General features: G+C 41.2%; 1 protein-coding gene across 3 annotated transcripts in view; it reads left to right on the forward strand.

Annotated features, from left to right (window-relative positions):
• CHD2 (chromodomain helicase DNA binding protein 2) overlaps positions 1-14,230 on the forward strand; it is a 159,398-nt gene that overhangs the window by 27,072 nt on the left and 118,096 nt on the right. For all 3 annotated transcript variants that reach the window (XM_075557881.1, XM_075557880.1, XM_075557882.1), the window contains 3 exons: positions 5,264-5,371; positions 11,389-11,529; positions 13,849-13,982. In XM_075557881.1, the coding sequence (XP_075413996.1) occupies positions 5,264-5,371; positions 11,389-11,529; positions 13,849-13,982 (383 nt within the window). The remainder of the gene's footprint in view (positions 1-5,263; positions 5,372-11,388; positions 11,530-13,848; positions 13,983-14,230) is intronic.

The following is a 14,230-nucleotide window of genomic DNA, read 5'->3' on the forward strand; positions in this document are numbered from 1 at the left end:
AGCCTTTAAAATGAGTTGTGCAATCACGATCAGTTCTAGTAAATTCTGTACTTTTGATCTTTTTTTCTTTATTAAAACAGTTTCATTGTCATAATTCATGTACCATGCAATTCAGTGGCTTAAATATATTACAAAGAGCTGTGCAAGTCATCATGCTTTTCTTTATAATAAATCTCATGGGAGAAAGAGAACGCTTTCTGTTTCTGAAAAGATTTTCAGCCTTGGAAATCCATAGGGACCATTCATTCTTCTCTGTTCTACAGGGTCACTGTGAGTCTGACTCAATTTAATGGTAGTGAGTTAAATAGCACATGGACATTCTTGGTGTCCAGCTTCAGTACTTAGGTGTCTTCCTCTTACCAGTTCTAAGAGCTCCTCAAAGTCTGCAACATTCACTGGCCTTCATGACCCTTCTGCTGAGTACAGTATCTTAGTTATTTTCAGCTTGGCGTGTCACCTCTATATTCCAGCTTCCATACCCGGGCTTTTCTTAGGGATTCACCATGAGCTACAGTTGTTCTGATGCTTGATGTGTTTGGGCACTGGGCTTCCTGCCATTCTTTGGATAACTGGGCAGGGTGGTCTCGGGAATTTTTTCTGAGACAGTTTTCATCTCGAGAGCAGTGTACTCAGTGGAGTCGGTACACCTGCTAAATTGGCAAGACACAATAACATTGGGCTTCCTGTGATCTGAGCAGGTGTAATATGCTGTTTTGAGTTTAGAATTGATAGACTCGGGGTGGAAATTAAGAAGTATAAATCCTGGGAATTGCTTTCATTTATAAAATTGTAGAGATTTTAGACCTGCTTTTCTTCAAAAGGAATTTAATTTTGGGGGAATTGAGGTTAGACTTGAGAAAAGTTGCAAGAATAAAAATGGTATAAGAAATGTGTGTTTATAAAATTGATGTGAAGGAGTGTGGACAAAGTGGAGACCCAAAATCCACCTGTAACTTACTTGGACAGTCCCTTGCAGAAGGGACACATGGAAGGGATAGTTCTAAGGTATAGCACTGATGGAACACATAGCTGTCCTCTAGATCTGTATTATATACTTCCCCTTACGGACTTTGTTTTACCTCATTATTCTTGTCAGACCTGCATTGGTCCATTTGTATAATCAAGATCAGTCAATGCAAGAAAGCCAAGATAGCTATAACCCTTTTGAAACAGTAATGGGGGCAATGATTCCATGAGGGTACAGGAAGACAGGGGAACCTGACAGCCATGAGGACTGTGTAACCCCACGTGAGGGATGACAATGAAGGTACAGGTAAAAGAATACACTGGAAGATGTAAGATACAGCAAAAATAAAAACAGTAATGCATAATATTGTAATTAGGGTTCCTAGAGGGTGGGGTGGGGGAAGGCATGATAAAGAGCTGATAGCGAGTTCAAGAAGAAAGAATATGTTAGGAAACTGATGGCAAAAAAAAAAAAAAAGAAAGAAACTGGTGGTGGCAGCAATTGTACCATTATGTTAGAAAAAAACCCGTCATCGCTACCCCATGTTAGCAGTTTATATGTTAGCTTACCTTTGCGTAGGCCATGGATTCGCCATCTCTCCCCATTTATGGGACTTGACCTGGCCTCAGTGGGTAATCCCTGATTTATAGTCAAACTAAACATGAACTTTACTTAACTCCCTCATGCTGTTTTATCTTTAAATTCTCTTTTTTATGTAATACTTATTATCCAGGTTTGGCAAATGTTGTCTGTAATTTTGCTGGTTAATTTTGATGCAAGTGTTAGGTCAAGCCAAACTCTAATGGCTCCATAATCATTTCTCCCAGCTGGAATTTTAAAATACCTGAGCCATCATCACATGATGCTTTCTTCTTGGTAGCATAGCTATGCTTAGTGTTTTGAATCAGGACGTTATTATAGACTTCACATTGTAAAAAGGAATTCTTAGCCCTTTCTTAATTGGAACTTGTTCATGAATGCCATCCTATGTGGGGGGAAAAACCTGCTGAGAATTGAGGTTTAGCTGCTTCCTCATTTTTCCAATTTTCTTTCTAAAGTGAGAGAGACAGAAACTACCCTCTTTTGCCTCTCAGAGACAGTTATAGCCAAAGCCCTGGCAACTGTCGGGGCGGGGTGGGGCCCTCAGACCGTTTGTCACAACATTGCTGTGTCTTTTAGTTCAATCATGTCATGAACTTCTTGAAGCACTCTCATATTTCAAAGTCATTTTTGTCCATGTCTTTTTTCCTTAACAGTTTAGATTTGTTGTGTTGTGTGTCTTTCCAGGTTCCTATCAATCAACTATATCCAGTTGATTTGCATTCTGATTTAAAAATATTTCTTTACATTGTCTTGGGGACTTTTTTGCTAAACGTGGGCATTTTCCTCCTCAGTTTCAAATTTGTTGCAAAAATTCCATTCCATTGTAACTTCTATTAGGGTTAGCTCTGGCAATTCCCGTGTTTTCTGATACACGTAGCTTTTTCCCGCAGCGTCTCCTAGCTTAGATTCTTCCTCCTTGTAGCCCCTTTGCAGCAACTCAGTGGAAGAGTCTACTTTTCCTTATAAAAAATTAGATTTTATAAGAAGTACCATATATACTCATGTGTAAGCCGAGTTTTTCAGCACTTTTTAAAAAAAACATTTTATTAGGGGCTCATACAACTCTTATCACAATCCATACATCAATTGTATAAAGCACATCTGTACATTCTTTGCCCTAATCATTTTCTTTCTTTCTTTTTTTCTTCTTTTCTTTTTTTAACATTTTATTAGGGGCTCATACAACTCTTATCACAATCCATACATATACATACATCAATTGTATAAAGCACATCCGCACATTCCCTGCCCCAATCATTAATCTGCATGTTGGCATAGTGGTGATGCATTGGACTGGGATCTGCCAGGCCAGCAGTTCAAAACCACCAGCCACTTCATGGGAGTAAGACAGGATGTCCTACTCCCATAAAGAGTTACAACTTCAGCACATTTTTTAATGCGATTTTTGTGGTTGAAATGAGGTGCCTCGGCTGATATTTGGATTGGCTTACACTTGAGTATATACTGTAAGAAATGTGAGACTGAATGGTCGTTTAACATGCGACAGAGCCCTATAAAGGAGGTGCATAATTTTTGGTAACTTAGCATTCTTCTCACCATCATTGCTTTCTTAACCTTTAGTAATGATGCTTGTAATTTACTTTATTCTTTTTCATACTTGAACATTATAGCAAGATTTCAAGTACAAATTTAACTAGGCCTTGAGAAAGTCAAGCCCATTGTTTAGTCCCCCTCGCTCCCCCTAAGCATGTATAAGACGTTCTGTTCATATTCTTTGGTTTTAGGTGGGATATGGTTGGAGTACTTGGGGGTTTGTCCCATGAACAAGCTACTTATTCTCATCGGGCTTCTGTTCCTTTTCTGTGTTGAAGGCCTTGAACCAGTTGATTTGCCAATTTTTTTCATCACCTCTCATATTTGGTGATTCTTAGTCCCTCTGTTCGTCTTAGGTTTGTAGATCTGTAACTTCACTGGAAAGTTCTAGGTTCAACATCCACTTTCATAGTGTTTGCTGCCATGTTAATTCCCCACAGTTATCTAAGGGGTCCTCATTGACTGCTCGCTTAATTTCTCAATTCCTGGAGAGTTATCCTTCACTTCTGATCTGTTCTTTCCTGAGTCTTAATGTTCTTTCAAGCTTGCTTCCCAATAAACCACTTCACAGTTTGACTGTGAGCTTCTTTTGAAAGATAAACTCTTTGGGACCTGTTCTAAAAGAAAACGCCTACGCATGCCAGCACCTTCTGGTCTTTGAATTCTTGAGCACATATGTATTGTTCTAGACTCTAGGGAAGCAGAATAAGATAGGTGCCCAATAGTGAGATTAAATATAAGGAGGGCTTTGTTTTGAAGAGAGTAAATTTATTAGAAAAGTGGTAGTAGGCCTTACTGTCTTAGAAGTCCGTTTCTTTCCCTATGTGCTAAGCTCTGGTATAAAACAACAAAAAAATTTCTACCTGCAAGAAAAGCAGCTAATGTTGGAGAGATGGAATGGATATGTAGGCACCAGGTGCTAGGAGAACTTGAGTAATGCCCATAAAAACACCTCACTAGGAAAGCCTTCGTCCCTGCCAGTTCAGGGATAGGGTGACTCTAGTAGCTTGTAGAATCTTCTCAGTAGTCTGCAGAGCAGCCACCTCCATTCAACGTGCTCCCACTCTTTAGTTCATACCTTCATCTGTTCTCCACGAGGAGTTTCCACTTGACTTTAGACCTCGGCAACGTTTGTCTGTAGCATGACCTCATTCCCTAGGCAGAGACCCCAAAGTGTAGTTTTTGTTGTTGATCAAGAAACTACAGGTACTTGTCTGTAACCTTTTACCTAGGAATTTCACGCCTGGTACCTATTACAAATTCCTTCTCTACAGGTGAAAATTGAGCTAGGTTTGGTATGAATTGTGTTGGTCTTCATGTAAGATTGACAAACTGAGGTAGGTAGGGTTCCTGGAGGATTTGGCTTTTAAGCCTTGTACAATTTCATGGAGTAAAGGGACATCCTTAGTTACACAGATTATCTGGTTGATTATAGAAAAGTAAATTGAGGGACTGTTTTGTCTAACAAGGTTGAAATACCTAGTACGTAACCTTCTTACCAACCCCCTGCCTTTGAGTTTATACCAACTCAGAGTGATCCTACAGGATAGAGCAGAACTGCCCCAGAGGGTTATGGAAGCAGACTGCTACAATTTTCTCTCGTGGATTGGCTGGTGGGTTTGAACCAGTGACTACTTGGCTTATTGTTGAGTGCTTAACCACTGTGCCCCAAGGCTCCTTCGTATCTAGGTTAGTTAGTCTCAAGTTTCAAATCAGCAGCCATACCCCAGACCTTATGGAGCAGAAATCCTGTGACAAAGGCTCAGAATCTGTTTTAGTAAGTTCTGTAGGTGGTTCTGATACACAGTGAGATTTGAAGACTACTGGTCTAATAGATATTTTGCCTATTACCTTGTCAGTGGTAGTAGTAATTCACAATGGAACATGAGAAGTTGAATGACAGTTTTCTGGTGTTAGAGCAAATTATTAAAAAAATACATCTTAGTTACTATTTTAAAATTTTTCTTAAAATAGCACTACACGGATCACAGGTCAAACCAAATGGATCTCGAATATATTATTTTAGCATACTATTTAAAATATGCATGTTCTATCTTTGAGCTGGTCAGATTGAAGTTGGTTTTCTCATGTTCTTTACCTGGAAGAACGTAAGACAAAACATTTTGCTTTTGATTGCAGAGAGAAGTGGAAACGGGAGGCCTCAGAAGGTGACCAGGATCCAGGCAGTAGTGCAGAGAGTGAGCCCGAGCAAAAGAAAGTGAGATCCAGGAGACCCATCCCCAGAAGGTGGGACTGTGTTTTTGCCGGAGCCTCTGTGCTCTGGACTAGCGTACGTTGCATTGTGGAATAATCGCCATGATTTTAACTACAGTGTGATATGACTCTGGGCTTTGAAAGTCTTTGGTTCACATTATATCATCCCTAGCCATAGGGTTACCACAAATGGGCTAAGTCAATGTGGATGTTGAAATGGTGTGTAACTGATGGTGAATGGTTATCGAGTCTTATTCTTCGGCAGACGGAGACAGGAGGGCAGAACATTCCTTTTAACTTAAAGAAAACAGCCCTCCCCCAAAGGGGAAAAAAAAACGAAAAAGAAAAAACTCCCTATGTCTAACTAGTGTAAAAATTACTTTAGGAAGAAGTAATTCATAAGTTAAAAACAGTGGCAGGTTTAAAGCATTTACTCTACTGTTAATTACTTTATTTAAACATTAAGCACAAAGTTCGGAGGATGCAAAGACAGAGGCAGGCTGAAATACAGGGGATTTTCATTATTTGTTTCAGACAGATGGTAACACAGGTTAGTGGTGAGAGACAGGAGGCAGACAAATACCAGGAAAAGTTTACCTTCTTTTAGTATTAAAAAGATGAAGTGGCAAACTGTGCCTTACTGTCCAGATCTATCCTGTTTACTGCCTGTTCTATGGCCTGTAGCTATGAGTAATTTTTATAGATGAACATTTATTTTTAGTTTTTTTAGGGAAATTCCAACATTTGTTTGGGGCAGTGGTACTGTCTCCCAGAATAGAGAACAAAGACCTAATTCATTGGATAAAGTTAGTCTAAACCTCACAAGATTCAATGCAATCAACATGTGAAGAAATGAGCAGGGTTCCTGGCATATGAAAAGCATGTAGCAGATGCTTCTCTCCTCTGTTTCTTTTCTTTGTTTTTTTTGTTCTTGTTGTTGGGGGCTCATACAACTCATCACAATCCATACATACGTAAATTGTGTAGAGCACATTTGTACATTTGCTACCCTCACCATTCTCAAAACATTTGCTCTCCACTTAAGCCCCTGGCATCAGCTCATCATTTTCCCCCCTCGCTCTCTGCTCCCTCCTCTCTCATGAGCCCTTGAGAAGTTATAAATGATTATTTTGTCATATCTTACACTGTCCGACGTCTCCCTTTACCCACTTCTGTTGTCCATCCCCCAGGGATGAGGTTATATGTAGATCCTTGTAATTGATTCCCCCTTTACACCCCACCTTCCCTTCACCCTCTCGGTATCACAACTCTTACCACTGGTCCTGAAGGAATCATCCGCCCTGGATTCCCTGTGTTTCTAGTTGCTATCTGTACCCAGTGTACATCCTCTGGTCTAGCCAGATTTGCAAGGTAGAATTGGGTCCATGTTAGTGGGGGGAGGAAGCATTTAGGAACTAGAGGAAAGTTGTATGTTTCATTGTTGATAATGCTGCACCCTGACTGGCTCGTCTCTTCCCTGTGATCCTTCCGTAAGGGGATTAGACAAGCATTTATAATTGACATGATGGTAATTAAAAGAAAACCAAATTTACTGCCATTGGGTCAATTCTGACATGTATAAGCCATGTAGGACAGGGTTTTCCAAGACTAACTGTTTTTGGGAATAGAAAGCCTCATCTTTCTGGTGGTTTCTAACTTTCGACCTTGTGGATAACAGCCCATTGTATAATCAATCCACTATGCCACATGATGATAGGAATATTAAATCTGAGTTTCAAAAAAGTGAAATTACTGGGCAAAATATATTCTTCCTCATTGTAAATAAATCCCTAGCTAATAGAAAATATTCTCTAGATAGGTAACTATCTGTGTAAATAAAACAAACCAATTGCATTGAGTCAATTCTGACTCTTAGCCACCCTATAAGATGGAATAGACCTACTCCTTAGGACTTCTCAGGCTGTACATCTTTACAGAAGCACAAAACCGCAGCTTTTTGGTGGAGTTGAACTGCTGACTTCACAGTGAGTAGCCCAACTTAAAACCCAGCACACCACTACAATTGGCCTGTTTTATAGGGTCCCTGTGAAGTGTCCTTGATATGGCTTCTTAACCCCAAAGTCTAAAATCTTTAATTTCTGGCTATTTACAGCCGCAGTTCCTGCATTCCACAGTGAAATTCATCTGAGTTTGTCTGGTTTTTTCCACTTGAGTTTAATCTCTCAGCTCTGTAATTTTATTCTCAATATTGCCTTCTCAGTTGTGTCTGTTATTTTCCTAATCCCTGATCCACCTCTGTAGGATTAGGTAGAGTAGGTATAACAGCAACTGTTTCCCTTCCTTTCAGCAATTTTCACCTTTGATAGACTATTTGGGGAAGAATTCCCTCAAGTGAGCTCCTGGACTATAGCTCTGACTTGGCTGTGCATCGGAATCACTCCAAGAAATACCTCTTCCCAGTCTGTCTCAGTAGATCATCATATATGTGCTAGTTCTTGATCTTTTCCCCTTGTGGTACGTAGTCTTCATCCCATTCTGTACTTGTCTTTCCTTATCTTAGAAATGTTTTCATATCAGTACGTGGAAAATAATAATTAAAAAAAACGCATTTTATTAGGGGCTCATACAACTCTTATCACAATCCACACATATACATATATCAATTGTATAAAGCACATCTGTACATTCTTTGCCCTCATTTTCTTTTTTTTTTTTTTTACGTTTTATTAGGGGCTCATACAACTCTTAAAACACAATCCATACATTACATACGTCAATTGTATAAAGCACATCCGTACATTCTTTGCCCTAATCATTTTCAAAGCATTTGCTCTCTACTTAAGCCCTTTGCATCAGGTCCTCTTTTTGTTACCCCTCCCTCCCTGCTCCCCCCCCCCCATGAGCCCTTGATAATTTATAGATTGTTATTTTGTCATGTCTTGCCCTGTCCGGAGTCTCCCTTCCCCCCGTTCTCTGCCGTCCATCTCCCAGGGAGGAGGTCACATGTGGATCCTTGCAAGCAGTTCCCCCTTTCCAACCCACTCACCCTCCACTCTCCCAGCATCGCCCCTCACACCCCTGGTCCTGAAGGTATCATCCACCCTGGATTCCCTGTGCCTCCAGGTCCCATATGCACCAGTGTACAACCTCTGCCCTATCCAGTCCTGCAAGGTAGAATTTGGATCATGGTAGCTGGGGGGAGGAAGCATCCAGGATCTGGGGGAAAGCTGTGTTCTTCATCGGTACTACCTTGCACCCTGACTGACTCATCTCCTTTCCTAAACCCCTCTATGAGGGGATCTCCAGTGGCCGACAAATGGGCCTTGGGTCTCCACTCTGCACTTCCCCTTTCATTAACTATGGTATATATACTTTTTTTTTGCATGATGCCTTATACCTGGTCCCTTTGGCACCTCGTGTTCGCACCGGCTGGTGTGCTTCCATGTGGGCTTTATTGCTTCTGAGCTAGATGGCTGCTTGTTCACCTTCAAGCCTTTAAGATCCCTGACACTATCTCTTTCAATAGCCGGGCACCATCAGCTTTCTTCGCCACATTTGCTTATGCACCCATTTGTCTTCAGCGATTGTATCATGGGGGTGTGCAGCCAATGATATGATTTTTTGTTCTTTGATGCCTGATAACTGATCCCTTCGGGATCCACGTGATCACTCAGGCTGGTGTGTTCTTCCATGTGGGCTTTGTTGCTTCTGAGCTAGATGGCCGCTTGTGTATCTTCAAGCCTGTAAGACCCCAGACACTATCTCTTTTGATAGCCGGGCACCATCAGCTTTCTTCATCGTAGAGTGCCAATTTAATAAAAAAGTATTCATGCATTGAGGGAGTGCTTGAGTAGAGGCCTGAGGTCCTTCCACCACCTTAATACTAAACCTGTAAATATAGACACATAGATCTATTTCCCCATCCTCATATATATATTTGCATGTACATGTCTTTGTCTAGACCTCCATAAATGCCCTTTGACTCCTAGCTCTTTCCTCCATCTCCCTTGACTTTCCTCCTGCCGTACTACCATGCTCCGTCACCACCTGGGCTACAGCTATACCTCTTCTCTACGCAACCTTACCCTTGATCATTCCCTACCAGGCCTGCCACTCCCCTCTCACTACCGCTTTGGGTCCCATGTTGTTCCCTTGTCCCTGTGTTTGTTAACACCACTTCCTTACCCCCCCTACCCCCCCCACCCCAAGTCCCCCCGGAACTGTCGGTCCGGTTGTTTTTCCTCCAGATAGTTCATCCAGCCTGTCCTATTCAGACATACCTGTGGAGACACTAACATGCACGAAAACAACACAGAGGAAAACAAAGCAACAGTATACAACCAGACAACAAAACAACAAAAACAAACCACTGACAAAGAACAAAACAAAACACTTCACAAAAGAAAAGCTTGTAGTTAGTTCAGGGATCATTTGCTGGCCCTTAGGAGCGTTTTCCAGTTCAGTCTGTTGGGGCACCACGCCCTGGCCCCAAAGTCCACTTTCAGCATTCCCTGGGGACCTTGCCACTCCATTCCCTTGCTGTTCTGCTGCACTCCCCTAGTGCTTTGCCTCGGTATGGTGGGATCAGGTCAGGTGCAGTTCCCACACTGTGTCTTCGGTGCTGTCCCCTGTAGCACCATGGGTCACTGAGGGGCATCATGTCTCATAGTGGGGCCAGCCATGTTGTTCTCTCTGTGGACTGGCTGCTCTACTCAGGAACATCATCCTCATGGCCTGGTTGGTCAGAAAATAATGATTTTATGGTTAAACAATATTTCATTCATTTTAAACTTGTTTCAGTTGGTGAACATTTAGGACAGTGGTTCTCAACCTCCCTAATGCTGCGACCCTTTAATACAGCTCCTCATTTTGTGGTGACCCCAATCATAAAAATATTTTCATTGCAACTTCATATCTCTAATTTTGCTACTGTTATGAATCGGACGACCCCTGTGACAGGGTCATTCGACCCCCAATGGCATTGACCCACAGGTTGAGAAACCACTACTCTGGGGGTTTCCTCTTCATGATTTTTTTTTTTATTATCGCAAATGAGGTTACTAAAACCTTTTGCTGTCTGGTTGGTTCTGACTACAGTGAATACCTTATTCCTGTGAGGGTGTATGTTTTTAGCACAAATTATTAAGAGTTGAATTGTGTTTGTAAGTGTGATATAGATATTTACAGATTGCCCTTTAAAGGTATCATCAGCAATATGCCGTGCACGTGTGTTCTAACATCTCATTTGATGCTAATGAAAGATGCAGACATTGTACACTGGTGCATATGGGAGCTGGAGGCACAGGGAATCCAGGGTGGATGATACCTTCAGCACCAGGGGTGTGAGGGGCGATGCTGGGAGAGTGGAGGAAGAGTGGGTTGGAAAGGGGGAACTGATTACAAGGATCCACATGTGACCTCCTCCCTGGGAGAGGGACGGCAGAGAAGAGGGGGAAGGGAGACTCCGGATAGAGCAAGATATGACAAAATAACAATCTGTGGATTATGAAGGGCTCATGAGGGAGGAGTGAGCGGGGAGGGGGGGGGGAAACAAAAGGAGGACCTGATGCCGAGGGCTTGGGTGGAGAGCAAATGCTTTGAGAGTGATTGGGGCAAGGAATGTACAGATGTGCTTTATGCAATTGATGTATGTGTATGTGTGGATTGTGATAGGAGTTGTATGAGACCCTAATAAAATGTAAAAAAAGAAAAGAAAAAAAAAGAAAGAAAATGATTAGAGCAAAGAATGTACAGATGTGCTTTATACAATTGATGTATGTATATGTATGGATTGTGATAAGAGTTGTATGAGCCCCTAATAAAATGTTTAATAAAAAGAAAAGAAAATGCAGACATGGTCTCCGAACTCTGACTGAGGACTAGAAGCATTAGAATGACCTTTGGGCTCTTGTTGAAAACACATATTTAAGGTGAATGAGAAGTTTAGGGAGTGTTACTCAGGATTGCGCATTTTTAGTAACTAAGTAAATGCTACATATGCTCTGTTTCTTCTGGGAAGTTGTATAGATTTGAAGTAGACATGAAATGATAGAGTAAAAACGTTACCATGATTTCTTCATTTATTTTAGAACAGTACCGAAATCCCGTGTTAAAAAGCAGTCTAAGCCTCAGCGTGGTAAAAGAAAAAAACAAGATTCTTCTGATGACGATGATGAAGATGATGAAGCTCCTAAAAGGCAAACTCGTCGCCGAGCAGCTAAAAATGTTAGGTAAATTGTGTCTCATAGGGTTTTCCTGGGTGTGAGGGCAAAAAGTGCTGGTGATTCAAATTTGCTTCTGATGTGTCCTGAGATTGTATTCATAAATTCAGTCCGCTTTTGGGCAAAAGTTGAGCTAGAAAGCACGTGAAAAGCATGGCAGCAAAAAAAAGAAGAAGAAAGAAAAGCAAAGCCTGGCGGCTGCTCATGCCAAACTGCCATTTCTCTAAAGAGCTGCTCCAAATCCATGTCGCGTCTGTGGCTTAGTGGCAGTGTCCTCGGTTCATACACACTGCTTTTTCAGAAAAGCCATTTTGAAGACAGTGCAATTCTGGATTGCTCAATGAATCACTGATTTTTCAGAGGCTCAACTTATTTATTGATCTTTAGGTACTTTGGATATCATTTTTCTGAGGTTGCTAGCAGAATATGACTCATTAGTAGAAAGTGAAATAAAGGAGTATATACGTGCAAACATTTTATTGGAACCAAAAGACATCTGACTTTCTCTTGTAGGATATGCAGGTTTCTCTTGGTTTAAGTAGTGTGGAAAAACTGAGCTCTGGAGATGTCACTTGTTCAGTGGTGCTCAGTTAGTATTTACAAAATATGGTAATCTTTTGAGTATACTAATGGATAGCTTAGCATTTTTTCTTAATGTCACATTGTATCCACAAGACCCCCAAACCTGTTGCTTTCAGGTTGATTCCAACTCACAGTGACATAATGGGTCAGTGTAGGGTTACAAGACTTGGATCTTTACTGAAGCCGACTGTCACATCTGTCTCCCAAGAAGTGGCTAGCGGGTTGAAATTTCTTCCTTAAACCTGGGACCATTCATCAGAAATGGTTTAACCGTGGTGCCCCTTGGACTCCTTGGACTGCATCCAGAATGTTTTTTCCTTGGTAGGTCTCCTAAACCATTCATAGTAAACATACAGAGGGGTACCCCAAAAAACCTGGTGGTCATTTTGTTTGTTGTGGTCATCTTTTTTTGATGTGAGGGTGATGGTTTATTTGGAGTTAGTTCATTCCCCCAGGTCAGGCTGTTAATCAAGCTTTCTAGGTAGAGGTTCTGAAAAGATCGCGTAACAGTGTGGGACAAAAAAGGTCTGATCTATGGCACATGGGGGACTGGTTTTCCCATCGACAGTGCACCTACCTGGTCATGCAGCCATCTCAGTGTGTCAGTTTTTGGCAAAAAACAGCATGCCTCTCTTGTCCTATGCACCTTACTCACCTGACCTCATTTTGTGCGACTTCTTTTGGTTTCCACGAATGAAGAGAGGGGCATGAAAGAACAGTGATTTGATGTAGAAGAGGTGAAAAAAACGAAGGAGGTGCTGCTCTCAGCCATCCAAACAGATGAGTTTGAAAAATGTTTCCAAGTATGGAATCTCAGATTGGACAAATGTATTAAGTGTAATGGAGAGTACTTTGAAGGTAATAAGGCTGATTTGTAAAAAAAAAAAAAAAAAAAAAAAAATTAAATATGTAGCTTTGGGGGGGGGGGATTCCAGACTTTCGGGGGGCTACCCCCTTGTATGATAGACATTTACTATCTCAACAATTCAGGAGTACTTGAATTTTATATTTTTCCTATTGAGATACAAGTAGAGAGTCAAAATGTTTTAAATGAAGCGTTTCTCTTCGTCAAACAAAATGAGATCAATTTATTTCTTTCATTAGTTTTCTGTATCGTACTTTACATAGGCATTAGAATTAAATTTAGCATTTATTTTGAAATGTGAGTTAACTCTATGCATTTATGTATAAATAAGCAATACTTTAAGGAGGAAAAGAAACAAAAATCTCTTAAAGTCCAATGACTGGCTGATCTATAAAATATTATGTTGGGATCAACAGAATATGGTGTGTCTGCCCCTCTGCCCCCTGACTGTGGTCCGTGGGCACACTGTAAAGATGGAGCTGATCTCACCGCCAACTCCTGCAGGCAACTTTCAGTCAAACAATAGACAGACCAGTCAGGTGAGCAGCAATACCAGGGAGGCATGTATTTCTTAGAGCATTCCGTTGTATGAGGTCAAAAGGCGGTCGTGTTTGCCCACAAGTAAAGTTCTGTAAACAGGAAGGTGTAGGAAAGGATGGAAATGGAAAACACAAGAAGGAAGTAGGAAGAGTGCTGCCATATCGTGGGAAACAGAATATGCTTAAATTGCTGAATAGAAAACCAATTTGTTCTGTGAACTTTCATGAAAATCTCTCTCTCTTACATACACACACACACACACACACGCGCACGGTCCCTTCGTCTAGTGATGGTATTGACGGTGGTAGCTTCTCAGTTAGCCCATATCATTTGTCTTGCAGCTACAAAGAAGATGATGACTTTGAGACCGACTCGGATGACCTCATTGAAATGACTGGAGAAGGACTTGATGAGCAACAAGATAATAGTGAAACTATTGAAAAGGTGTTAGATTCGAGAGTAGGCAAAAAAGGAGGTATGTGCCTTTGGGGACTAGTTACTTCTTGTAGCTGCTTATTAAGGTCAGAGTTTTAACCGAAGAGTTTCAGTCCATACTCACTTTATTGTTCAACATGAAAGTCTTTTTTCAACCACGTCCTTAAGTTCCACAGCTGGCGACCAGTGGTTATGTTCAAAATAAGTTAGGGATTTTAAAAGTAAGGTCATTAGAAAGCCATAGTGTAGTAGAGGTATTTACTCTTTAACATTCAGCAGCTCCACCTT

This window comes from Tenrec ecaudatus, chromosome 9 (assembly GCF_050624435.1).
Source record: "Tenrec ecaudatus isolate mTenEca1 chromosome 9, mTenEca1.hap1, whole genome shotgun sequence".
NCBI lineage: Eukaryota > Metazoa > Chordata > Mammalia > Afrosoricida > Tenrecidae > Tenrec > Tenrec ecaudatus.